We start from the raw sequence: 27,680 nt of genomic DNA, 5'->3' as shown, positions 1-27,680 counted from the left end.
GTCTCAGTATCGAGCCTCTGTCTCTATCGTTCTCTAAACTCAACAGTAAAGTCACAGCAGCAGTTTGGCCTTGAGGGGGCGTCGGCCACAGGAACACAGGTTTCTGCTTCAGTCGTTAAAATTGATGGAGGTGTTGTGCCGCAGTAAGTTCACCCTGCAGCTACTGAGTAACAGTGCCTGTGAGCAAGGCATTAAAGACTTTACTTTTTCCGTTTTGCAAGACTGATCTTTCATTGATTAAGTGTCAAGTGTTGAACCTGCAGCACACAAACAGATCTTTGTATTTTCACTTAGGTTTCTTTAGTTCTTCATCCGAAACATAAATATGAACATGTTTTGTTCTTTGTGCATTTGAAATGAATCGCTTCCTCCCGACTGGGACGGAAAAATCAAAAACAGAAAATCAAAGATGAACAGTCTCCATTTTGTAAACGTAGTTATCACTCAGGTTCTCTGCAGAGCCTCACCTGCGCTTGCGCAGCTTCTTGTTCTCCGTCTTGAGGACGTGGAGCTTCTTGGCGAAGCACACGACGATCATGAAGAGCAGCAGGACCACCAGAGCCGAGGCGCCCACGGCCAGACACATCACCTGGAACTCGGTCACCACCGACTCACAGCGAGCGCCCTTGTGCCAGATGTAGTCCTGGACGTTACATCTGGAGGAGGAGGGAGCGGGGGAGAGAAGGAAAGAACCAGAGGGGAATATGAAGACAGAAAAGAACGAGGGATGAAATGAAAAGGTGAGGAACAAAACGAGTGGTGAGGAGGTGGAAAGGGAAAGAAAATGGAGGAAAAATAATAAAAGAAGAAAGCGTTAGTGGATTAAAACATCTTATTAACTAATTGATCACTTGTTATACTCTGATTAAAATATGTGAAAGCATCAACTGTTACTTTCACAGCTTTGTTTCTTGACCTCCACCAGAGAGGTTGTGTTTTCACCCTGTTTGTTTCAGCAGGATCACACAAGAACAACTGAACGGATTCCCACCAAACTTGGAGGAACGATGGGACCGAAGCCGAGAAAGAACACAAACGTTTTTTGTTCTGGATCCAGATTTCTTGATTATTGTGAGATTTTATACAGAGGACTGATATCTATGAGTGTAAAGTGCTTCGTGCCATTCTAGTCCATATAGTTCTATGATTGCCAGCATCATTTAACTGAGTCTCTATATTCTCAGTCTGTTTATTTACCCTCAGGTTTTCCTCTGTTTCTGATTATCCTTAAACGCTTTGCTGTAAAAATCTAAAATGCTCTGCAGCTGTTTAAAAAATTAATAAAAAGCATCATCACGTTTCACAACATGTTGCGTGTTACATAAATCTTAAGTGTTGTGGTGAGATAATGGAGCGCAGGTGCATCAGCGGGATGAAAGAGTCGCCGGCAGGTTCTGAATGAAGCTTTAGTCCCAACGCAGAATGTCATCACTTAGTGCGTCTGGAAATAGAAACTGAAAAAAATACACAAATGCCCTGGGGAGACTTTCTGTGTATAAACACACACACACGCAGGGATTATGTCACACAAACACAGTCATAAAAGACCATAAGTGCCTATAAGATCTAACACAATGCATATGGGCCTGCATGTGACGATGTACATTATGGGCACATATGTAGACATGTGCACACAAACACGCAAAACACGCAGTGGACATCTGAGTCCCGGCCTCCCTCTGTGGCCGTTTGGCAGAGTGTCCTCCACCCGGGGACACAAACCACAGGCAGATGGCTCCGTCTACACAAAGTGTTTAACGTTGTACAAACAGCTAAATCTATTTCGCCACTTAGAGAGACCATAACTGCTGCGGAGCGCCACTGCCACCACCGCAGCCGCCACCACCGCAGCCGCCGCCACCGCAGCCGACCGCCACCACCACCACCACCTCGCTGACACACGAGTGGAAACCGTGTGTGAACACTCACGGTTCTGACTCCGTGTCCACAGGTTCTGTTTCCAAACACAAACGAGCCGGAGCTTCATAGAAAGATGGTTTTAAAAACTTGAGGTTCTAAAAATGGCTGCTCACAATCCAATGGGTGATGTCACAGTGGGCCTCCCCCCCCCCGGGCGACCCTCAAAGGATAAGTGGTGCAGATGATGGATGGATGGATCAGCTCGTGGATTAGCAGGTGAAGAGGTGTTCCTAATAAAGTGCCCCGGTGTGTGTGTGTCTGTGTGTGTGTGAAGTGACTGGAGGTGTCAGGGTGAACGCTCGCCTCGTGGTAATCAGGTTTCTTCCCCCGGATCCCCGACGCCCTCGCTCTGCCAGCCGAGGAGGAAACGCTGGCAACGGCCCAGGAGACATTTTGAGTGGATGAGAGAATACGAGAGAGAGAAAAGAAAGCGAGCGGGGCGAACGATGAAGGCCCTGATATCACATTTTCAAGGAGACTCGACCCCTGATCAGTTTTGTGTTCGTACAAAGAGGAAGTTTATGCAGGAGTCAGAGTCGGATGGAAGAGGAGGAGGAGGAGGTGGATGGGGGATGGAGGCAGCGAGAGAGAGAGAGAGAGAGAGAGAGAGAGAGAGAGTGAGAGAGAGGGAGATGCACAAAGGAAGGAGTGCATGGCAACGGAGCTCTGAGATGCCATTCCATCAGAGGGACATGGACATGTGACTCCTCTCCTCCTCTCCTCCTCTCCTCCTCTCCTCCTCCTCTCCTCCTCTCCTCCTCTCCTCCTCTCCTCCCCTCCTCCTCTCCTCCTCTCCTCCTACTCTCCTCCTATCCATTCCTTCGCTCCTCCTGCTCGTCTTCTTCAAAATCGCTTTTATTATTCAGCAGCTCTTTACCTCCCTCCCTCCTCCCTCCTCCCTCCCTCTCTCCTCCCTCCTCCCTCCTGCACTCTACCCGGCGCCTCCAGCTGAATCACGTCTCTGCTTTCAGTTTGTGCATCCGTTTCTTTATTCTCTCTTTCCTACATTAAGGGAAAACTCGGCGGTCCAAGGTGAATATTCGGTCGGTAACGGAATGAGAAGATGCTTCAGAAAAACAACAGACATGACCCGTTGTGCCCGTGCAGCCGGATTTATCCTGTTCCTCCTCGGAGCCGTGGAGCTCGAGCGCCGCTGCCAAGAAACTACAACAAGACCCAGAGACTGAGCCGAGAGCTCCGAGGCTCCGAGCGTATAGACAGGATGGAGCTGACCTGTTGTTGTGGAGCAGGTGTGAAGCTCAGTGGCACGTTAGTTTGAGATCACTCACTGTGTGACTCACAGAGATCACAGCTCCACGAGGCCCAACGGGTTTATAACTGTGCCTGAGTTAAAACGCCCGATTTTACAATGTTGAAAAAAGTGAACAAAAAGATGTTTGGTCCCAAATAAATTTAAAAAAAGGACATCGTTTTTATACAACAAGACTTCTAGATCATATTAAAGAGGAGTTAGTTCTGGGCTGAAATTCAAAGTGTTTGGGATTCAATTTCCTTTTCAAAAAGTCTCACGTCCACAGAACTCAAATCAAACTGCAGATGACTCCTCGTGTGGGAAATAAAACATCCGCTGCCAATCGTCTTTTTAATGTTGAAGTGCCCAACTCCTTCTTTCATATAAAACCTCCCACATGTCCCACAGGCCTCCAGTGGGTTCTGTCGGTTCACTGCCAACACTGCAAGGCTTTACGTCTCCATTAGCGCCTGAGGAGTCCACTGCTCTCTTCAAGTAGGAGGTCTAGCTCCAAAGCTAGCCCCTTCGGACCCAGACAGAGCCAGCTCTGGGTGACGTGTGACAACCACCAGACTGAGAGGTCGAGAACCGTAAAATCCAGCTAGCTCACAGCGGCTAGCTGCACTCTCATCGGGGCTTAAGAGAACAGCAGCGCATATTTTCAAGTGTAACCAGTGAGCGGATCCCGTTTAACTATAAATAGTGCATTTTAATATAAAATATTAACGATTAATCAAAAATCAATCGTTAATTCTCCCGACAATCGATTAGGAACTGACAATCATGATTAACAACTGATTGATAACTGACAATCGATAGATAAACTCAGTTTGATCTAAACTTCCATCCGAGTCCTGAAATCCCTGTAAATTTCAAAGTTTCAAGTGTTATATGCTGTATACGTGCGTCGGGGGGGTACGTAGCTGGAGATTGAATGTCTGAAGGGGTACGAGACTGTAAAAAGTTTGGGAACCACTGGTTTAGACCATTAGTTCTGTGGTGAGGACACTGACCTCAGCAGAGATCTGGAGACACACAGATGTCAGAGTTTGTTTAGTTTAGTTCCACTGGATCTTCTTCACTTCTTCACGTGGATCCCTAACGATTCTCTCCAGGTCGGACGGCTTTCTACACTTTGAGATTCACGTCCATGGACAAGGTTCGATGCCGAAGCCGGGATGAGAAGTGATTTATCCCCCACAGCTAACGAGGCAGGAGAGCGAGGGGGCGAGGGAGGCTGACGGGCGAGTTGACAGACATCAGAGAAGAACAGAGTCCAAACCAATCACAGACCAGAAACTGACACATGTGCTTTTTGTTAAATGGAAACATCAACTTTTCAGATTCTCCACTTCTGCTCCTGAGTCAAGCTTCAGTGAACTTTGAATAAACGGGTGTTTGTGTTTCCATCTCTCTCCACCACACGTGTCTTCTTCTCACGGATGAAGAACAAGCTGAGGACAGAAACATGTTTCCTGTCTGTGTGAAGTCAGAGCTGGATGAGGACTGACAGGAGAGGACACGGCCGGGTGTTCACTGAATATTTAAGCATTGTGTAAAAATCCTACATTTGCATTAAAACAACACGTCTTTAAAAACATTTACTTCTGGAAGCAGCAGAGAGTGAGAATGAAGAACATCCTCAGAGGAAGGTCGATGAGAACTTTCACCATCTCGAGATGAAAATCATCAACTTTCCAAAAAGCTCCTTTCAGTTTCTTTGTCCACATAAATTTACTGTGAAGGTTTTTTGAAAAGAGGAAGAGACGTCAGGCTGAAGACTGGGTTTAGAAAACGCTCAAGATTTAATTGGATTTGATTTTAAAACAGTCAAAGAGAATAAATGCATAAACTTTGGAAACAGAGATTGATGACGTCTGATTAGAAGAGTTTATAAGAAATGTAATGAAGGACGACAAAGTTTATATTTGTATTTTGTAAGAAGAAACTGAGTTAGAGGGAGGATAATATAAAATAACTGTGTGACTCATCACTGGTGGATGGGAGGAATGTTCCCTCTGTGTTATTTATCATTTTCAAATCTTTTTTGTTAGTTAAATATAATTTATTTCGATGGTTTGTGTTTTGTTCGAAGTATTTAAAATGCAATTTAGGTGCATTAATTGTGATTTTATGACCACATTTGATTTTAACTTACGTTGATAATTCTAATTAGAGTCATTACTGTGAAATTTGTTTAACGGGTTTCACCGATTTTCATATTTCTCTTGAAAACCAGATTTCAGTCTCAATTAGACAGTGTGTGATCAAATGAGGGTTAATATGGATTTAAATTAAATTGTGTCATGTGACATCTCTCCCTCCTCCTTCTTCTCTACAACCAGGAAACGTGAGTGTCTTCTCATTAAGCGTTTCCGTATTTGATGAGATCTTTGTGCTTTGAGCAGAACACGGACAGACTGTTGACTGACAGTCTCTGAACTGTCTCTGTGAAACATCTGTCTCCTGTGCACAGCTGCTGATTCAGAGCATATTAAGATGAATAAACAAAGAAGAGATAGCGAGTGTCCACGATCCAGGCCACCCTCCGTCTGCAGCTCACATGTAATTGTATTATTTTAGGTCAGATGCTTGTTTTCTTTCATCAGCCATCCTCGGAGATTTCCCAGAGGGATCCAGTCCTCTGCACCACACTCGGAACAAATCAGCTTAAATAAAATATCACCACATCGGGCAGCTGGAAACATTAGAACCTTATTAGTAGCTGCAGTGGGGAAACCGCTGCTCCGTGCAATCAGCCGGCGGAGAAGCCAAATCCTCCGATTGGCAAAGTGAAGAGGGGATTTAAAGACGTGACGAGGTGACGCGTGTCTTTTTCCAGAGTTGAGGCCGAATGCAGAAGCAGAGACAAATGAGCCTGTCGTTTAAAATGAGCTCAGAAACAGAGACTGTTCTCTGAGGCTGCTCGGACAATCCCAGGAAACTGTGAATGTCACTACGCTCCAGAAACATCCAGAGATTTACAACCATTCAAATCTGTCACTCGTTGGTGTATCGATGACTTACTATGATCAATAGCTCTCTGCATTTCCCCCCATGGAAAGAAAGATGTCATCACATGTCTTGTATCACAGCGACCTTGACCTTTGACCAACCAAATTCGAATGAGCTCATCTTTGAGTCCTGGTGAACGTTTCGACCAAATTTAAAGAAATTCCCAGAAGGGAAACTAGAGACATTTAAATCAATAGTTTTATCTCCTTCTCAGACATGTTGGCAACACACACATACACACACAGGCACACACACACACACATATTGTTGTAATGTATTCTCTTTATGTGGAAAAACAGGAAAAACCCATTATTTTGATCCATGCACTTTCCTCCTGCTTACACCATCCAAGCAGTTATTTTGATTTCTCAGCTGATTGAACTATAAACACCTAATTTAAAGCATTTTCCATTTGCTCCTCAAATTGACGATTCCTTTTCCACGGAGTCCGTCTCAGTGCTAACTTTCAGGCCATCACTCATAAACAGAGGCTCAGCGGGAATCTGCAGGTTCCGACTCTAACCGAAGCCTATTTACTCCCTGGAGGCCACTCACAAAACCATTAACTGCAAACCCAATTACCAGTATGCAGATGTGTCCCCAGTCACAGTTAATACAACCGCAGGCCATCAAGGGAACGCCTTAGTTTAAAGGCATCTCCACTTCTGACCCCAGGAAGAAGGAAAGGTCAAAGAAAAACAACATTTCTTTGGTCGTCAGATAAGTTCAATAGCAAAAATAAATTTCTGAGTAGGTGTGAATGAATAGATGCAGCTGTGGATCAAGTCTGGATGTTGGTTTATATTTCATCGAGCTATTAAATCCAGAAAATCTACATCTTTAAATCTGGCTGTGTGTGTGTGTGTGTGTGTGTGTGTGTATTTGTGTGTGTGTGTGTTTGTGTGTGTCCAGTAAACATACCAGTCAAAGCATAGTTATACAGCAGAGTGACGTCTATTGTCAAAAACTAATTTAAGCATGTGTGTGTTCCTTTGTGTGTGCTTGTGTGTGTGTGTGTATGTGTGTGTCTTTTGTCCTTCTCTGCAGTCATAAATCTCATGTTTGTTTTGTTTGACCTTTGGCCCGATTCCACGACCCCACACTCTTTGACTTGGAAGTTTCCCTTAATAAACCCATAATCCTGTGTGTGTGTGCTTGTGTGTGTGTGTGTGTGTGCTTGTGTTTCCATGATGTGATCATGAAAACTAAAATGGATACAAACTGCTGTTGGTGCTCAAAGCTTCACTTAATTACATCAAGCTGCAGGACACACACTCGCACATGCACATACACACTCTCTCTCTCTCGCTCACACACTCTCTCTCACACACACACACACACATAAATTCGACCTGGCTCGCTGGAGTCATTTCCATCCTGGCAGCAGTTGTAAGGTTCTCTCTCTCTCTCTCTCTCTCTCTCTCTCTCTCTCTCTCTCTCTCTCTCTCTCTCTCTCTCTCTCTCTCTCTCTCTCTCTCTCTCTCTCTCTCTCCTCTCTCTCTCTCCCTCTCCCTCCCCCCTCTCAATCTCTCTCTCACTTCACTCTTTTCCTTTCCTCGATCTTCTCCCTCCTGTTCCCTCCTTCACGCCTTCTTCTCACGATACCACAAGCACTGAGAATGTAAACACGCTTTCTGTTGTTTCCCCGACCCCGACATCCCCCCCCGTCCATTCTCTCGCTCCTTTTCCTCATCTGTTTCCTCAGAATGTGGTCGTCGGTCCAGAGGAGGGAGAGTTAGGATCCTAACACTGATACTGTCAGTCAGAGGGACGAGCGAGAGCCAGAGAGCCGGAGATGCCAATTAACTTTAAGTTAAAATAGTAAAATATTAATTCAATTTGATCAGTGGACGGTTTAATGAAATCAATATTCCAATGTTTTGAGCCACATGTGCTGAATTTGAGCCAACGTGTGACGGTTCAGACTCTGAATCCAAACCTCCTCGTCTCAGGTTATTTTCCTCCTCTCCGTGCTCCTGTCGTCTCACGACATCCGGCAGCTTCACTTCCAGCACAAATATTTCTCATACTGAACATTTTTCTAGTTGGAATCATGAGTTTGTCCTCCTCAGTTTCCACAATCTGAGTCACCTCCTGGAGCAACAAGCAAGGAGTTGATTCTGAAGGAGAAGAACTAGAGGGATATAGTGAGATATGAATAACTGTGTCATTAATGCACTAAATGATAAGTGGTCATTCCAGTGATTTATTGTGGTGATTAAATAAAGTTGTGAGACTTGAGAGAAAAAAGATTTTATGAAGATGCTAAAGATTGAAGCATCAGGAGCTGAGACTCTCTGATATGGTTCAAACTCCAGAACCACTGGATCCTGCCTCCCTCTTCCAGTTCACACGTCACAGTTATTGGACAGGATTCATCAATTGTGTTGGGAAATTAGATAAAAACACTGGTTTTCTGGTCAGTTTATGAACAAAGACAATTGACGTGATGTTTCAGAAACCAAACTAGAAACATCTCCCTCGTACAACCACACCAAGCCTCTAGCAGAACTGTGTCAATCTGTCATATAAATATAATGTTGTCTAATTTAAACCTCAAATACTAATATATTTATCACTGATTATCATTAATTTGAAGGAAAACCTTCACTGTTTTTTTTTAATATAATTTTGTAAATAATCAACATCCATAATCATTTCATTCTTTAACTCCACCACAGCTTGTGTTGAATCAGGCATTAACGTGTTTTCAGCGACATTAAACTTCACCGACTCACAGGGTCGTATTTCTGTCAGAGTGAGAGAGAAACCGAGCGTCGGGCTGGTCTCAGGTCAGCGCTCTCTCTTCACAGGGTCGTGTGTTTTACTGCAGTCGACCAAAGGTCCAAACATTCATCCTCCCTGTGATTCAATTGTCCTGATGTGTGAACTCACAGTCTCACATGAACAGTACACACAACCTCAGCCACATCGGGTGTAAACAGACACACACACACACGCACACACACACACACACACACACACACAGGCAGCATCATGTGTTGGTCCTTATCCGTGCCAAAGTTCCATTGACCCAGATCGAGCCGCTCAGCACATGGATCACGTTTCCCTCTGTTTCCAGGGTCAATGTGGGCGTGTCACTTCATTTCAGGGACGATTATTATTCTGTTTCATTCTGATAGAGGTCAAAGGTCATTTTAATTCAGAGAGAAGTTGAAATGCTCATTCACACTTTATACTGCTTTAAGAACTGCTCTGGTTGCAGAAGTACATTTCTCATTCATTCTGCCTTGTGTTTCATCAGATCATTAAAACAGGAAGTCAAATCTATTCTTCTTATTCCATTCTACATGTTTTGACTGTGACCCACGTTCTCAGCTGCAGCAATGGACAGTACAGAGACAATAAAGGGTTTTCTCAACACTGGAGCCTGTAAATCTTTTCCCCAAATTAAATTTAGGAACCACAAAATCAAGCATAACACGTTTCCTTTAAATCTCTGTCCACGTTTAAAATGGTGGATATTAAATCATCTTAAAATAAGCAACGATCATGAAGCAGCTGTCGATTTGTGACGCGGAGGAAGAGGGGGAAGGGAAGCTGGGACCAGTGTGATGGCGGCAGCACAGACTGAGTCCCCACAGAGAGGAGGAGGAGCCAGAGATGAGCAGAACACATCTGGAGCGGAGGTCACGGGGTCACACAGCTGTGAACCTCTGGCTCTGTTATCGTGAAGCAGGTAAATCTGTGTTTCAGATATCTGATGTTTCACTCAGAGTCATCTTCTCCCCATCAGCACCGGTCAAGAGGACCAGCACCACCGTGAATACATTTGCATGCTAAGCCGCGCAGCTGCTCGCTAATGAGAAGCGTCTCCTCACTGATTGGCTGCTTCTTTCATCTTCATCATCATTACGAGGAAATGTATTTAAAATATCTGCCACTTATAAAATGAGAAATCGGCCTTTGCGTGATTGATAACGGTAAAAAAAGAAAAATGTGATCTCATCAATCACAGAGATCCAGATGTTTCCTTTTTTTCCGTTTGCAGCCATTTTCTCTGTCGCTGTGCTGAATCGTTTTCTGTGAGTCTCGTCCTCGTGATGGATCTCCTGCAGCATGAAGACTGACCGTCACAACAAAATGGCGGCTGATTTCTTTTTTGTTTTCACTCGAGCTGTGAAGCTGAAGCTGAGATTTAAAATGTATATCACCGTCCTGTCCCTCTACACCTGATTAGAATCTGTGGTTCACTCGTCTGCACAGATTTTACGGAATATGTGAAACCAAATAATGGAGATCTCAGATCAGTCCCTCAAGATCCACAAGTTATTCTCTCAGTAATTCCCAAACTCACAAAGTTAAAGAAAGTGATGACAACCTCCTGGATCCATTAAATCTTATATTTAATTGGATTCTTACTCTGCCTGTGTTTTGTGGAAATCCGCTCAGCAGTATTTGCGAAATCAAACAAAACCAAAACAACCAACAAACTCCGCCTTTGAGCTCAGCCTTTATATTTTATGTGGCTCTTTATGAACTCCATTTCCCATGAGCCCTTCTGTGTTGAGGAGTCAGAGTCGGTTCAGATGTATAAATTAAAGATAACAGCACAAGCACGACCTCAGACGTGAGTTTTTAAAACCAGGTTACGATCTCCACATCGTCTCTAATCCTGAACGATGATGGAGCTGCTCACGTCACAGATCAGGACGGTTTAATCCACAGTGTGAACGTTGACTCTGTGGCCACAGGAACGACTCTTTGGCTCAGGCCACATTTCATATCTCATATCTCTTAATCCCTCTGACATCTGACCGCCACCTAGATTCATGGGCCAGGGCAACCGGAGTGGATTGAGTATTGAGGGGAAATCATTACTGGGCTCAGCCTGGAGCTCCACCAGTAAGTGGACCAGAGTTGTAGTGGTTACGGATAAGTCTGAAAATAATATCAATGTGTAGTTCAGTGTGTAAAAAGTGATATTGTTTCTGCTCGTATCTAAAGTTTCTCATATTTTGCTTTCGATGTCATATAGACATTAAAAAACCAAAGTCTTAATTTGACTCGACTGAGATATGAGACATTTCATGTGGTTGCAAAATACTGGTGCAACGTGAACAACCTGCAGATTCCAGGTCTGTGTGTTGCTGAGTGGTTTGTGTATTTGTGTATTTGTGCCTCATTAGTGTGAAGGACTGAGTTTGTGTAGGTGGTGCGTCCTACCTGCAGAAGACTCCCACGCCCTCCTGCAGGTAACACTGTCCCCCGTTGAAGCAGTAGTTGGGCAGCATGTCGCAGGGGGAGCGGCAACTTCCGTTCACCGCCTGGAAGCCGGCGCGGCATCCGCCCAGCCCGTCCGACCCGTCCACCGGCGAGGCCGCGGGAGGAGCGTTCGGAACCGGAGCTCCAGCACCAGGAAGCGTGGCCCCGGGCAGGAAGGAGCTCGGGACACGGGGCCTGGGGCGGGACGGAGACCCAGCGGACAGCCGGAGGTCTTCATCGCTCTCGTAGGCATCGGTCGTGGTGCTGTAGGTGTACTCGTCGGCGGTGGGGGACACGCCGTCCTCGTAGGGCGTGAGGTAGTCGTAGCTGTCCGGCATCGCCCAGGAGGTCGGGTCCCCACCCTGCAGCTCATGGGCCAGGGATGAAGGAGAGGCCGGGGCCAGGTCCAGGCTGCGGCCGCGGGACGAGGGGTCGAAGAAGTCCACATGGAGGACGTCCGGGGTGGAGGGGTTGGTGACGGCAGGTGGGGGGGCGGTGGTGGTGAAGAGGCGGTCCAGGTCAAACACGGCTGTGTCCTTTGAGTGGATCCAAGGGGGGTCTGTGTTCGGCAGACGCTCCTCCTCCTCCTCCGCCTCCTCCTCCTCTTCCTCATCCGGTTTCAGTGGGTTGCTAGGCAAGAGGAGCTCGGTCTCGGCTGAATCGGGGATGAGTGGAGGGGGGGCCGCCACACCGGCTTCCTCCACGGCAGGAACCACCGACTCACCGAACATGCCGCTGCTCTGCTCGTCCTCTTCGCCGGCGCGGGGGATGCGGCCCGCCCTCTGGGCCACAGCGTCGGGACGGGCGGAGCTGCTCATTGCGGTGATAGTGGCGATGTTGTCATTGGCCTTGGCTGGCCCCTCCCCCTCGGTAAGGATGGAGGTAGCGTTGACCGCGTTGTCCGGCTCGGTGACATTGGTCCCAGACACATTTCCTGGAAAAACAAACGAAAAGATGTTAGATCACATGTTCTAAGGGGATCGGGGACAAAGGTCAAACTCAGACTGATGATATTAATCATTTTCCTAATCTTAAATCCATAAACCTGAGGGATGAGGTTGCTCTCGGCTTTATTATCGATCCACTGGACAGAAGAACCATCATGAAGTTTCAAACCACGCAGGTTTAATCTTTGTAAAGTTTTTTCCCCTGAAGCTTCATGAACTGTTTGTGACCCTGAGCACAAAAAAAGACTTCATGAGTCTCAGAGCAAGAGGAAGAGAAGTCAGGAAACTGAAGGAGGTGAAAATGGTGCCGCTCTGTAAACAGTTGGTATCGATTTGTTGAGGAAAAACTTTCAGCTCATAAATAGCTCCGTTAGTCGAGGGAAGGAAAACTACTGCAGTCGACAATCAGCTTGTTTGATTCAAACATCATAAAAACAATCAATGCAAAAAATATAAACTAAGACAACTGTCGTCATTTATCTGCTAACGACAGAAATCTGTTTGTCTGTACGTGTCTCAAGAATCATCCATCTCACCAGCTTCACGGCCCAGAGACGCTCAGTGTGGAATTCGGTGCAACTCGGAGCCGAGCTAAGTTTAATATTAATAACTGTGAATAAACAACTGACCCGCGCTGTGGAGCTGCAGCTGCTGGGACTCATCCATGTGAGTGATGATGTCGATTTCAACGAGCGTTCACAACGACTGAGTCTCCAGTTCAGCTTCTGTGCAGTCGAGCTTCACTGGACTTTGGAGAAACAGGAGCAGCAGCCGGTCTTAATTTGCTGCGGCTCAATCACTGCAGGTCACTTTGACAGTTTCAGAAAGAAACCTGAAAACTGAAACCAGCTCATTACAAACACAAGGTTCTGAGCCTCAAACTGCAGAGAAATGTGTTTTAGTGGCTCCCACACAAACCACAGTGACATCAGTGACTGCAGAAACCATCACTATGAAAAATTCAACAACCAGGGGGCTGAAAATAAACTGGTCGGGGACGGAGAGATGAAAAGAGCCACGTGGTTTTACTGGGAGGTCAAACTGGGACCTTGCACTAAAGCAAGATTCAAACCACTTATCACAGATATCGTTTTAGACCAGCAGGAGGAGACGGACACAACATCTGCTGATGTTTATATTGAGACTATAAAAAGCAAACACACAATCACACACTTCACTCTTTCCAAACACACGTTCCAGCCTCGGACTCACACGCCCACACGATGACATCTCCACACTGACGTCTGTTCGCTTTGTGTGACGGACCGAGCGTGGGGTTGAGGAGTCCGGCATCGAACACACGGGGTGAGACTAATTAAAAGGAGATGTGATCGGCCGCATGTTTATCCTCCAGTCGATGACTTCATCCGGTGGAAAAGCTGCTTTACGGCCGCTACCCCTTCTGGATTAAAGGAATAATTCACTAATGTACTTGAATGGCAGGGAACTGAGATTAGGGATTATGAGGATGGAGAGGGGAGAGATTTGGGAGTAGCTTCTTTTTGGGGGGGAGGGGGGGGGGGTCTCCTGCAACGGAAGGGAGGTCGGGGCGCGCGGGGGGGGGGGGTTCTCTTGAGGAGACGCAGACACAGAACACAAATTCTAAATGAAACATCCTCTTGAATAACCTGGAGTTTAATCTCTCGTCTGATATCAAACCCCCAGTGGTCCACCAATCAACCACCACATGTCAAAGTAACTGTAATCTGATTACTGAATCCCTTATAGTTACTTGTCACTGAAAAGCAAACCCCGGATTATTATTCGCTGCCTGTTGGTGTCTTTACGGTGCAGCTCAACCTGAGTGAAGTGACCGAAGGTGAGATAAGAAGAAGAGTCTCTATCTGTTCATAGTGAAGCTGTTTGTGGAGCTTCTGTGGTTTAAAGAACAGAAAGACACAAAACAGACGTTCTCCATTTGAATTATTCCACAAAGAACAAAGAGAAGTTTGTGTTTATTCACCTGAATTAGTTAAAGTTGGACAGATACTGCAGGAACCTCTGCTTCTACTGCTTCTACTAACTTCATAAAGTTTTGAGCTGAGTCATGTTTTAATAATCTGAACCAGGGACGGAGATCCTGAGTCATTTCCTGGAATTGACGGCATCGATGTCACGGTATTATTCATAACTCTGGGTTTAATAAGCTCTGGACTAAAAGGTGACACATTTATCTGGGGGAATAAAATCGTATCTACTAATCTTTAATAATAAAAGAGGAAATTATTATTAAATTAAGCAGTTGGTGATATTTCATCCACCCTCATATAAAGCAGCTCAGAAGCTTCTGGTGAACGACCTCCACCAAATGGCACATGTTGAAAATATGTGGAGTTAAGCTGTGATCTCGACCCTCTGGGGTTTTAATCTTCAAAAGTCTCCATTTACACGACCAGTGGATCATTACGAGTTGTTCTGACCTCCAGCAAACTTTAAAAAAAGAAAACAGAAAAGAAACGCACACACCCGGTGACGCTAACAAGCAACAATCTAACAACTTAGCAACAAAAACACCACAACGTCTGAGTGAGACATAATTATCTTCATGATCTTTTAGTTTGAGTGATTATTATTTGAATTGTGTTTTTTGACTTTGAACTGATTTCTTTTAACTCTGTATCTGTGTTTTTCTTCATGTTCCCGCTCAGCATCTTCAACATCAGTCTATGAAATGTTCTTTATTGATAAAACTTCTTTGCTTTACCTAATAATGTGTTCACACCGGTTACTTGCACGAGTTTGGCGGCAGGATCTTTGTGTTTACTCGTGCAAACAACAATAATAAACACAACCCTTGAATATTTGCCTGTTCTCCAGAAAAGAGGAGAGAATGATTACTGGTGAAGTGAAGCCAGTAGTGATGTGTGTGTGTTTGTCCACAAGATCCGGTGACGCACACGACTCTGGGAACTTCAGCTTCTTCTCCGGGAGCTGAGTCTGGATCTGGTGAGTTTTCTTCTCAACACTGATTGGCTTTCGAGTCATTGCACAACACAGAGTTTTTAAAACTCGAGTGTGTGAAGCAAATCATACGAAACTTTTGTATATAAACACAAAAACGTGATGTTTGACTCAGCTCCTCTTTAGTTACTTCTCCTCTTCTGCATCTGAGACTGCATTTCACAAAGTTAAGAAATTCTTTCCTTCATAAACTGATCATAACCCACGTGTTCACATACACACACAAGGTTTCATCTGCACCTTCCTGTTGTTGTCGGTCTCGAGTGGAAATCATCTGTTTATCAGACGCTTTGTTTTTCTGTTGCTGCGGCAGCGAGTTGCATCTTTCAAACCGGGGTCGTTCTGGGGCTAATCCTTTCAGCAGTCGCACAATCCACTGCTGTTTAACACATCAACAGAACAACCCCAACGTAAAACGCAAAAACCACACACACACAAAACGACAACACAGCCTCTACTATAACTACACAAAAGCATTTTGCTCGCCAGGAAAGACCGTAAATATCTGCAGCTCTCTTCTGCGCAAATAAAAATAACCATAATCATCTTTGTTTGCTTGTCTTGTCAACCACACACACACAGACACACACAAGGTAGCAGCTCATTAGATGGGTGTTTGAATGAAATCTTCTGAGAAAACCTTCAACACACATGAATCCTCAACCTGCCGCTGCTGCACAAACCCTGATGAATGGAAACCGTGCGCTGTGGAGAACAGACGGCTGCACAACCCGACAGGATAACAGGCGATGAAGAGGAGAGCTGGTAACGAGGGACGAGGGAGAAGATGACACATTGTGACAGGGAGAAGCTGCAGACTGATCCAGGGAGGAAGAGGAGGGTGTGACAGAAAGTGAGGGATGGAGAGAGGTTGTGAGAAGGAAAGAGCGAAAGTGACAAAGAGAGGAGGAAAGATGCTGAGGTGGAAACTACATGGAACAGAGATCCACTCTGTTCGGTTCAGTCTCTACTTTCACTGGCCTTGAATCTCACTTCCTGGTTAGTGCACGCTCCTGTGTGCCATGTGACTATCTCCGTGTGAAACACTGTGATCTGCACACGTCTTCATTCAGTGTCAGAGATTTTCAGCGCATGAATAAACAAATCTGAGCCGAGCTTTCTGACTCATCGATGAGTTCTATCCAGATGTCACGTCTCCAAGCCGGCGGCCGGAGGCTTTATACTTTTTGGGTTTGTCGTCCGTCCAATTCTGGTGGAAGTGATGTCTCAAGAAAGCTCAAGGGGATGTCTTTAAAACTGGAACAAACATTCAGTCAAAGATGAACTGATTGGATGTTCGTGGTCAAAGGTCACAGTGGCCTCACGATGCTTTGCCTCAACATGTCTTCGTCCGTGTGGAAAACCCGACTCTATGATCATAACAGCGTCCGACAGTCCAGCTGCTGCCGGTTCCACTTCATGATGCAACCGTCCACAACAGCACAGGATGAGTTTGTTCTATCACTGCAGCGTTTAATCCTGTGCTAATCAAAGACTCCCACAGAAAGTTAGATTTGATATAAAGGATTTTTCAACAGTGCAGTGAAAGCTTCTCCATGTTTGTAAAACCAAGAGGAGACGTTCTTCTCTCACAGGTGGAGGCTGAACTTGTCATCCAGAAATACCTGAAGCTTTTAGTCCCAGCACTCAAAGCTTCCTGCAGATGGAATGATGAAGTGGATTTTTTTAAAGGGACGAGTAACAAAGTGTTTTCAAAGTGGGGGGACAGATTTTACGAGTTGTTACAGAGATCCACCAGCTGACATAAAATGATGGAGTAATCAACCAATCAGGCGTCTTCCTTGCTGGAAGCTCCTCCCCAAAAGGCTCCTGTACAAAATGTACGGTACAAAGTTTCTGGTTTCTGCAAAAGTTCCTGGAGAACGATCCTGTGGTGGAAAACAGGCTATAATATAAAATGTAATAATATAATGTATATATATAATCTGGGTTCACTTACTGCTGCTGTGTATTTATACCCACTTTAAATGTGATGCTCCAGATATAAAGTTTATTAGCCTCAGTTTCCTGACAACACAAGACGAGGCCTGGACTTTACCACTGAGTCAACAACAAGAGGGTGAGTCACCTGTCAATCAAAAAGAAACCCTCAACCTCTTCAACGGAAAAATTCAAATTACATGAATTTGAGAGTATAGGGACTTTTGGTGGGAAACAAGGAGTCATCCATCGCTTCCACACACAGAGAGTTTTCATTGTGTTTCTGTGACTCTGTGAAGTTTCCTGTTGAGTGGAAACACATGGGACACGTCAGCCAACATGGGATCTTCATGAGGTCATGCTCAGCCGTGACAGCAGCTCCACACGGTGCTGTTTGCTCATTCCACCATTTTGGCTCAGACGATTTGGCTCAGTCCAAGTTTAATGTTTAATCAATTAAGACTAAATGCCCCAAAACTATCTCAAAGAAAGATGTCTGCCGGCGTCCTCACCGAGCAGATCTCTGGACTGAGCTGCAATTTAGTGGAGTTGTCTCTGTTTCACCGCCTCGTTAGCCTAATTGGATTAACGAGGGAGAACCGTTTGACGGACAGCTGGTTCAGCAGCAGCATGGCGACTCTGTGGCTCACACGATACACAACAGCTTTGTTTTCTCGTGGCTCTGATACAGGAAGATATCCAGAGAGAGGAGATGAGTCTGACTGGTTACAGCAAATGATCACAGGTGCCACGAGTCGAGCAAAATAAAACATAAACGCAGAATCTGAGAGATGAAGGAAATTCAAAGTTCGGCTGCAGTTCATAACGTTCTGATTCAACACATGACAGATTTTAATGAGCCAGTAAGTGAAGCGCTGAGTCATGATTTCTGTTTTCACACAGTTAATTGAGCTTGTCATCGAAAAAAAAATCCATTTCCCTTTTGAATTTGTTAAAAACAAACAATGCTTTCTTTCACTCATTGTGTTGAACAGTGAGGTTTTTAAATAAACTCAAGGTTCATTAATCTCATTCATCAGATAATTAATAAAAGACGTGAAATGGAGGGAGACGACTGCGGGTGAAGAAAAGATCAGAGGGAATCAGAGGAAACAGAAAAAGGTTCGGAACAAGCAGAGGTGTCGAGCAGCTGGAACACACCAGAACAAAACTCCCATTATAAACCAGTTAAACTTCATAAATTTAGATCCAATCAACACGGAGGCGTTTGTCAAGAGAGTCAATAAAAACGAATTGAATAGGAAAAGTTAACATATTGACTTATAGGTTAAATTCGCACAAGAAAGACCCACTGGGCTTTTTAAACTTTGCAGAACTTTCACAAAAAAAACTATACAACACACAAGAGGAAGGAAACACAGAAACTTTAAAGAGGGTTTAGGTATAAACTTGGTCTGAGGGAGTTGATTATCGGTGTTACCCGTCTTCTACCCAGATACAGAGCCGGGGTCAGGGTGCGGTCGAGTCAGGACGGGTCGGTTCAGGACTCCAGACTCAGACTGGGTCCAGCACCAGAATGAGACAAACCACCAGGAGAAAGGAGTTGTTTGTTTCCTCCCAAATTAGATGAGATAATCAATCCCTGTTACATAAGGAGACTCCTGTTTATCTGTCCGTGTGTGTGTGTTGTGTGTGTGTGTGTGTGTGTGTTGTGTTGTGTCTCTGCCAGAACAACCCACTGGTAATTGGGGTGGCTTCCAGTTCCCCTAGTGAGGGGTGTGGTCCTAATGGGGAGTTTGGCCTCTCTCTCTCTGTGTGTGTGTGTGTGTGTGTGTGTGTGTGTGTGTGTGTGTGTGTGTGTGTGTGTGTGTGTCTCAGACTGATTGTTTGGGGGCGACGGTGCCTCGAGGCCAAGTGCTGTGAGCCCGTGTTGGCGAGCCGCCGACCCTCCGGCTTCGCCTTTTGTTAAACCCAGATCAGTTTGGAGAGGGGAAGCCACCAAACCACCCACAGACCCGGGGCGCTCTGATTGGCTGTGACAGACTGTAAAGAGTAACCTGATTGGTTCTGACAGTTTGGGCCCGACGGCCAGTTGGGTGACCCAGACACGAGGGAGAAGGGGAAAGGTTGGACGCCGGCTGGAAAACAAACAAAAGCTCACGGGCTCCCGTTGGAACAATATGTTAAATCTGCTTCAGAGGGGAAATCTGCGTGATTGTGTTTTCATATGTTTCACTAATTACACAATTCATTTAGGATACAGGGCATTTACATCCTGTCTAAATGAAGGGTTTGTTCCAAACACAACAAATACATAACACTGATTGATGACCTCACAAGGGAGTGAAGGATTTTACATCTGATGACTGGTTAAGGAGGAAACAGGAAATGAGGGAACCTGAACCGTTTTAAATGTCACAAGCACAAATTCAGCTGAGCTCATATCTTATGAAACAACATTTAAAGTCACCGGATCCAGATTTTTCATTTGTCTGTTTTTATTCTTCAAGATCAATCGATGATTCTCTGAGAAATCAAGAAAAAGGTTGAAAAGCTTCTCTCCTGGATCCGCCCTCCCGATCCTGATGGAGTAATAATTTAATATTTACTCATTCATCTGAGTGTTCACGCCCCAAAAACAACTGTAGTGCGACGGGTGTGTATTTTCTGACAGTGTGCGGACATTTAACAAACACCAGGCAGAATTTTAATTAATGGTTGTGAAAATGGCGGCACCGGGCGAAACCACAGATTAGAGCTGAAGCCAGAGAGAGAGAGACGCTGTAACCCAGTCTCATTGATTTCAACCTCAAATACCTGAACCTCGAGAGAAACACACACGCACACACACACACATTCACACACACCAACACACACACACACACACACATTCACACAGACACGCACACACACACAATTATGAATAAAACATTAGGCTTTTTCACTCCATGCTGCTCATTAACATCAATATAAAGAGGAACTGCTCAGGTCCTCTATCGATTTTCCATCAGCTGCTCTCTCTCTCTCTCTCTCTCTCTCTCTCTCTTCTTCCTTCACTCATCTTCTTCCTCCATCTTCTCACCTCCTCTTCATCTCTCACACCATATTTCTTGTAAATCTCTTCTTTTCTTCCCCGTCCTGTTCTTCTCTTTTTCCATCTGGCTCTTATTTATTAATAATTATTTTTGCCTCCTTCCATCACATGGATCCTGTCACTGCGACTCCACAGGTGGCGGCGGATGGAGGAGGGATGTGTTGCCGTGGAAACGCTCTCAGCCTCGACTTGAGCTGCCGCGGTGACGACAACTCGACAAAGATCTGCAGCCGCACACAGACACACACACACCTAATAATGATGTGTTTATCTTTGGGGATCTGCGGCTTTATGAGATTTGAATTTGTGCCACTGTTCTATTTCTATTGGTATGTGTGTGTTAGTGTGTTTGTGTCTGTCCAAACTTGTGTGTGTAGACGTGTGCATGCATGCATGTGTGTGAGCTCATGAATATAACATGGCAACTTATATGCACAAGCTTTTTCCCTGGCCACTTTACATCGGGACGTTAAAGTGGCCAGTCAGTCAAATTGAAATTGGCAGGTGTGTGTGTGTGTGTGTGTGTGTGTGTGTGTGTGTGAAGAACATGTGTGTGCATCCACCAACAGAGTTTCTCTCCTTTCTTGTGACCTGATTTTTAACATTAATTTCTCATGTGTTTATCATCCATGTTGTGTTTGTGCCTTGACTTTGTCTTTATGACAAAAAACACTAATTATTTAGGATTTAATACAATCAATCAATTTGTCATTAATCTATAAAACATCAGAAATTCTGTCCTTAAATCCTTTGCTCTACTAAATAATTGAGTTTGTCAATATTCAGATCATGTTTTTTATTTATTTATATTTAAAAAGGTTGAACTTTGTCTCTGAATCTTTTTGACTCTTATTCTCTTTTTCTGTTTCCTCCCCAGATGAACCGTGAAGCAGAACGAGAGAAAACAGCGACACACAAAGCAAATGAATCCTTTTCTACTCATCTGTCTCCCTGCTGAACACACTGTGTGGCTTCGACAGGTGTGTGTGTGTCTGTGTGTGTGTCTGTGTGTGTTGTGATGGGTGCACTTGAATGTTAATGTGACAGTCTGCAGCAGAACAGGGAGAAATGAGGAGCGTGCACAGGCGCACGGAGAGGAGAGGGGAAGCTCCCGCACGAACATGAACCCGGTGACTCGCTTCGGAAAGGACACACTGACACACAGTCTGGCACCTACGTTACACTGACAGACACACACACACACACACACACACACACAGGGATGGAGGGCAAACGCACTGCACCGCATATTAATACAGAGAAACAGGTGTGAGCCTGCACAAACCAAAAGATATGCTCGTGTTCCATCTTCCATTTTCCACTTTTTACTCAAACACACACACACTAACACAAACACCTCCTACATGAACACACAAACATGCAAATTTCTGTTCAAGGGCACCCAGAGTTTGAGAACAACGCCAACTCAGCACCGGTAACAAAGAAGCTCACACACTGTTTCCTAATTGTCTCGTCTTTGGGCCGGAAGGACGTGAGCAGCCTGTCTCCGTCTCGCTGCTCGTGACCTTCTCCACCTGCTGTGGAGACGTCTGCTGGACGACCTCCACGCACCAGAGCCCTGTCACACCTGTGACACACTGACAGACACCTGCACGCTGGCGAGGACATGGAGGAAAGTTTAACTGCAGAAATTTCCCCCGCAACAGATTCTATGTGTGTCATTTTACGTGCATGAGGAACAGAGGACGTTAAACCACAGTGAAGCACAGAGAGAAGCTGGCAGCTGGTCGGGTCGAGAACCCGTGTCCACCTACGTATGCTAATGTGGGCCGATCCAGGTGGGAGGATGAAACCAATGAGATTAGGATCACTGGGTGTCCTGATGGGCAGATTTATGTGGAGGAGAGACCACTGCTGATCCCAGGTCAGTGCTGCGGGAAAAAGTTTCTGTCCTCAGGGGGAAAAAAACCTTAAACTACTAAAGCAGAATCTGCAATTTAAGATTATTATCAATATGTCAAAATGAAGGATGAACTGTCTCAGCATGTTTCTAATGTACTTTGACACGAGAACAGAGACACTGTTATCAGTGTGTTCAACAAAGTGACACATCACATCACACATAACAACTATACTGGTTCCAGATTGAACACCACTGCACTGGCTCCTCTCTAATTGCTCCGCTAACGAGGCTCTTAATGGCTTCAGCACTCTGACATGCGCGGAGTCGCAGTCATTTGACGACGCTGCTCATTCCTCCGCCCGTCCACCGCTCCTCAACAGCATCAAACACCCAACACACACACACTGAAGACCCTGCTGCTGATGCTGTGTTCACACCTGAGATTCACGTGTTTGTTCCATAGTTTCATTTGATCTGGTTAGTTTTGGTTTCACATTGTAATTTAGGGAATAAAGAATTGTGTCTAACATACGAGCGTCCTACAATCCAGCTCTTTACGTCACATGTGGGTCTGGATGGTTCTCTACTTCTCTCTGAACAGAACCACTCTGACGACTTTAACAATTTAACAGTTTAAAAACAGACGAGAGCCTGATGTTTGCACATTAGACCATCTAAATAAACAAATAAACAAATAAACAAATAAACAAATAAACACCACATCTGGAAACCGGAGAGCAGATGAAATCCTCCTGCAGACGTGACCGAGACACAAGTGATGACACCATCTGCAGATGAGAGCTCGTAATGAGGAGCTACCATGGCCACTGGCTTTCGGACAAACACACACACACACACACACACACACACACACACACACACACACACACAAACACACACACTCTCAGAAACTGTCAGCGGGCGCCGGGCCAACCGACTCCGCGAGAAACAACCGCATGTGCCAAAATCCAACCAACATTTTTGAGCCTTAATGAAATTCAAAGCCTGACAACACATTATGGCGACAACATGAACACAATGTGAACACAACGTGAACACAACGTTCTGCCAGCCGGGCTCGATGGATGTGTGTGGTTTCCATGGAGACAGGGAAAGGAGGAAGAGGACGAAGAGGAGAGAGAGAGAGAGAGAGAGAGAGAGAGAGAGAGAGAGAGAGAGAGAGGGGAACGAGTGCAAAGCCATTTTGTAATGTTTTTTTGGGGGGGGGGCGGGTTGTGTGTTTTTCGCGCTACGATTAAAAACTGAAAAAGGAAAAAGGTGGGATTGGGTTAGTGGAGTGATGGAGGGAAGGATTGGGTTTGAAGAGTGACCCACTGCACATCAAAGGTAATCTGTCAGCTCACATATGTGTCAGCAGGCCAGAGGAGAGGAGGAGAGGAGGAGGAGGGGAGGAGGGGAGGAGAGGAGGAGAGGAGGAGAAGAGGAGAGGACGAGGGGAGGAGAGGAGGGGGAGTGGAGGAGGAGGGGAGGAGGAGAGGAGGAAGGGAGGAGAGGAGGAGAGGAGGAGGAGGGGAGGAGGGGAGGAGAGGAGGAGAGGAGGAGAGGAGGAGAGGAGGAGGAGAGGAGGAGGAGGGGAGGAGAGGAGAGGAGGAAGGGAGGAGAGGAGGAGAGGAGGAGGAGGGGAGGAGAGGAGGAGAGGAGGAGAGGAGGGGAGGAGAGGAGGAGGAGAGGAGGAGAGGAAACCATCACTCCATCAATCACCGACTTCACTTAAAGCCGTGCGTCCTGTTATCCGTGTTAAATACGCGGGATTGCAAATGGCCACCGGGGGGGGGGGGGTTGACTGACGGCGTTCCGATCGCCTGTCGTCTCTTCAGGGGCAGTCGGCCTCGGTCGTCTGAGCATCACACACAGATGTGGGGCAAGCTGCCGCCTCCACCCTTCACCGGTGGAGCGAGGAGATGTGTGTGCGTGTGTGTGAGTGTGTGTGCGTGTGTGTGTGTGTGTGTGTGTGTGTGTGTGTGTGTAGGAGGAGGATTAGCCCAAGGTTGTTCCTCAGGGTGTGCTCCAGATCTGCCAGCCTGAGTTTCCACCTGAGTTGGAGCTGAGGTGAACTCAGCAGAAACAAAGGGACCTTACGAAAGCTTATCAGATCTAAAATGAGACTTTGAGATGATCATATTGTTTTATATGATTTTAATATCCCATAGGAACCCTTCCACTCAACCTGCCATCCATCTCATCGTGTTCTACTTATCACGGCTCGTGTCACAGAGCCAGACATTCCCTTCCTGCAGCTTGAGATGTTCACAGGCCAGATGGGATATGTAGTTCTGGGTTTACCCTCGGGTCTCCCACCCAGTTGGGCGTGCCCAGTAAACCTCTGAGAGAAGGTGCTCAGGAAGCATCTCTCAGTCTGAGTCCAGCCGCCCGATGGAGAGAACTCATTCTGGACGCTTGTATTCTCCTTCGGTTCAGATGAGAACACAAAAACAACCACAAAAGGCATGAAAGTAATAAACTTGTAATTACACGTGTGGAGGTGGAAACCAAACACAGAGGGGGAGTAAAATGTTAGTCGTGCTTGTGGCTCCAAGGATGTGAGGGAAATATAGGATGCAGAATCTTTAAAACAAAAATGTGGTTCAGATATTCATGTTTTCCTCAGATTAGCTCCTATAAAAAACACATTTTCTTAAACATATGATATTTAGAAAGCTGATTTGTAGCTGAACCAGTTAAATAAACATCTCCCTGAAGGAGGTTTTCTCTTGATAATGTCTGGATTTCTTTAAGTGCATGAAGAGATCTTCATTTCACAAGCACTGCTGCTTTCCTCCAGAGCTTTGCAGAGCAGTAATGTGCTTTGCTCAAGGGTTGTTCATTAGATAACAGGCGGTTGAACCCTTCACTCTGGTCAACCACAAGGCCAATGTTCCCAAATTCATATCGTTTATGTATTTTCAGGGTCCCTAAGTTCCTGAAACACGTCATCAATACCTTTGTATCATTGTGACATCACCATGTATCACATCTGCATGATGCACCTGGCAGCTGGTCGGACACGCCCCCTAACAAAGCCAGGTGAAGCCAGAGCGGAGGCAGACATTTCCCTCATGCTCTAGAAGCGTTGGACCAATCACAGGAGAGCGGACTGGGTGGCCAATCAGAGCAGACTGGGCTTTATCAGGAGGGAGGGGGGTGCTGGCTTAAAGAGACAGGAGCTAAAACCAAGCGTTTGAGACAGAGGCTGAAAAGAGGAGCAGCAGCAACGGCCAGGATGAGGACAGTGATCCGAACATCAGAGCGTGCAAACATTCATATATCACAAATTAAAACTGATCAACCTCAATATGTCTCCTTTAATATTTGTGAAGATGCATTTTTTTCAATCTTCTCACGGAACCAGTTGAGCTGTTTCCACCACAGCTCAGAAAACCACCTGCTGTCACTGGATTCATATTTAACATTTAAACATATTGTGGGTTTGATTTTCATGAAGGAACAGAGGGGAACTAATGCAGCTGCCATTCAAAAAAATAAAACACCATTTAATTTCAGGAGGAGAAATTGACACGATCAAATTTGACCAGAGTGATGAGAAATCTGAATCTGGACATTTCTCTTAATTGCTCCATCTTCCAAATGATACACACAATAAAAACCTCATCTTGTCCCTGAGCTTCCACAGAGCGATGCCGAAGAATCATCCAGATTATATTAGATTATCACGCCAGACTGATTTCATCCAGCGTGCGGCCGCTGCATTATTAATCTGACAGTAATGTAGTCCGCCATGCGCAATGAATCTCAAGACAAAGAGCCACCGAGAGAAAGAGAACGAGCGAGAGACGGGCTCCGTGTCTTTATTTAATGTTTACTCGTGTGTGTGGGGGTTTTTTCTATCCTCTGTATCAGAATGTGTGTTCACGTCCCTTCATGAATTATTCACCGGGTCCCTCGGCTCTAATCCGGCCTTTGTGTGGCTGCATGTGGAGCCAGTGCCTCCAGGGATCCACCGTCCAGCACCCGCCTGACGGACACTGTCACCAAATCTCACTCCTGCTGAAATATCTCCACACAGTCACTTTGCTGCTGCTGGGATTTTAAATGCTTTGTTTGTTTTTAACCCTCAAATGCTTCTGTGTGCAAAACTGAGCTCAGAGGAGACGGTTGCATTCATGCATATTCATATCTGTGGATGTATCTGTGATATGCATGTAGATATTCATCTTTTACAATGAGTGGGTTTGCAAAATTTTAATTAATGTCCTCATATCAGGGTGGTTTAGTGGCTGCTGACCCCATTGTTACCTCCTCTTTGTGATATTCACAGGGAATTAATTGTCTACTTGTGTTTTCACCATGACCTAATTTAGGTTTGTGCCTTTTCCCCCTCATGTAAATCATCTCTGTAATATTCCTGCAGAGACTGTGAATCTGTGGCTTCATTTGTGGATTGACATTCCTGCAGATGTTCGCTCTGGTGTTCATAAGAAAATGTATGTTTTATATTTATTTATCCTGTTTTGATTTAAAATATGAAAGTGTTCATGCTCGTGCACACACAGATGATTAATAGCAGTTTAGTGTGAAGTGCTTCCTAACCCACAATCCTCACTGACCTCCTTTCTGAGCAGCCCTGTGGGAGTGTGTGTAGGGGGGGGGGGGGGGGGGGGTAATGCTGCTGCAGCAAAAAGCAAAACACGATTTAATTATAAAATAAAGCAACGTTTTCTCTCGTGCACGGTCCAGGTGCAGCTTCTTACCGTGCACGGGCCCCGGGATCAAGTGCATCGCCAGGACGCACGACAGCAGCGTGAGCCTCCAGCATCCCGAGCGCAGGGAGCGCGCCTCCTTCCCCGGCTGCATCCTCTCCTCCGAGCGGCGACGACACGAGAGACACGAGCGACAAGAGACAGAAACACGAGGTCCCGGTTCTGGTGGAGGTTGTGGAAAAGGAAAGAAAAAGTAATCCGGTCCGGTGGCTGTGCGGGTTTCCGTGCGGGTCTAGACTCGAACCTCCCTGCGCTCCTCCTCCATAGCCGCTCGGTCTCAGCCGTGTCCTCGGGTCCGCTGCTGGTTCTCACGCACGCGGAGGGTGGTCACGGCTCCATCGCCACACAACAGCGAGGGTGGGGGGGTTGGTGGTGCAGGGGTGTGTTTTTATGGGGGGTGGGGGTGGGAGCAGACGCGCGGCTCGGCTCGGCACAGCTCGGTTCGGCTCGGCTCGGGAAGCACCGGGTGCTTTGGGCACTTTGTGGCTGAGAGGGACGCGGACGCACGGCGGAGTGCAGCGCGCACGACAGCCTCCTCCTTCTCATCAGCTGCGGAGGAGGAGGAGGAGGGTGAGGAGGGGGAGGAAGGATTGTTCATGCCAACCACTCCTCCTCCCCCCATCCTCTTCATCTCCCCCCTCCCGCACTCGTTTTCCCAAGACATCCCCTCCTTCTCCCCCCACCTCTTCCTCCTCCTTCTCCTTCTCCATCCTTGTCTCAAACTTTTCTGTTCTTTAAAGCCCCCCCCCCTCCCTCTTGT

The 27,680-nt window shown here is 46.0% G+C and overlaps 1 protein-coding gene across 14 annotated transcripts in view; it reads right to left on the bottom strand.

Annotated features, from left to right (window-relative positions):
- The window catches only part of cspg5a (chondroitin sulfate proteoglycan 5a), a 38,327-nt gene extending 10,884 nt beyond the window's left edge, over positions 1 to 27,443 (bottom strand). For 4 of the 14 annotated variants that reach the window (XM_062400290.1, XM_062400298.1, XM_062400302.1 and 1 more), the window contains exons 1-3: positions 26,912 to 27,443; positions 11,375 to 12,347; positions 468 to 656 (exon numbers count right to left, since the gene is read on the bottom strand). In XM_062400290.1, the coding sequence (XP_062256274.1) occupies positions 468 to 656; positions 11,375 to 12,347; positions 26,912 to 27,014 (1,265 nt within the window). In that variant the 5' untranslated portion in view covers positions 27,015 to 27,443. The remainder of the gene's footprint in view (positions 1 to 467; positions 657 to 11,374; positions 12,348 to 26,911) is intronic. The other 10 variants (XM_062400289.1, XM_062400291.1, XM_062400294.1 and 7 more) reach the window with 5 other exon arrangements.
- Positions 27,444 to 27,680: the final 237 nt, after the last annotated feature.

The sequence above is a fragment of the Platichthys flesus genome, chromosome 11 (assembly GCF_949316205.1).
Source record: "Platichthys flesus chromosome 11, fPlaFle2.1, whole genome shotgun sequence".
Taxonomy (NCBI): domain Eukaryota; kingdom Metazoa; phylum Chordata; class Actinopteri; order Pleuronectiformes; family Pleuronectidae; genus Platichthys; species Platichthys flesus.
This window is presented reverse-complemented; position numbering and strand designations above follow the sequence as displayed.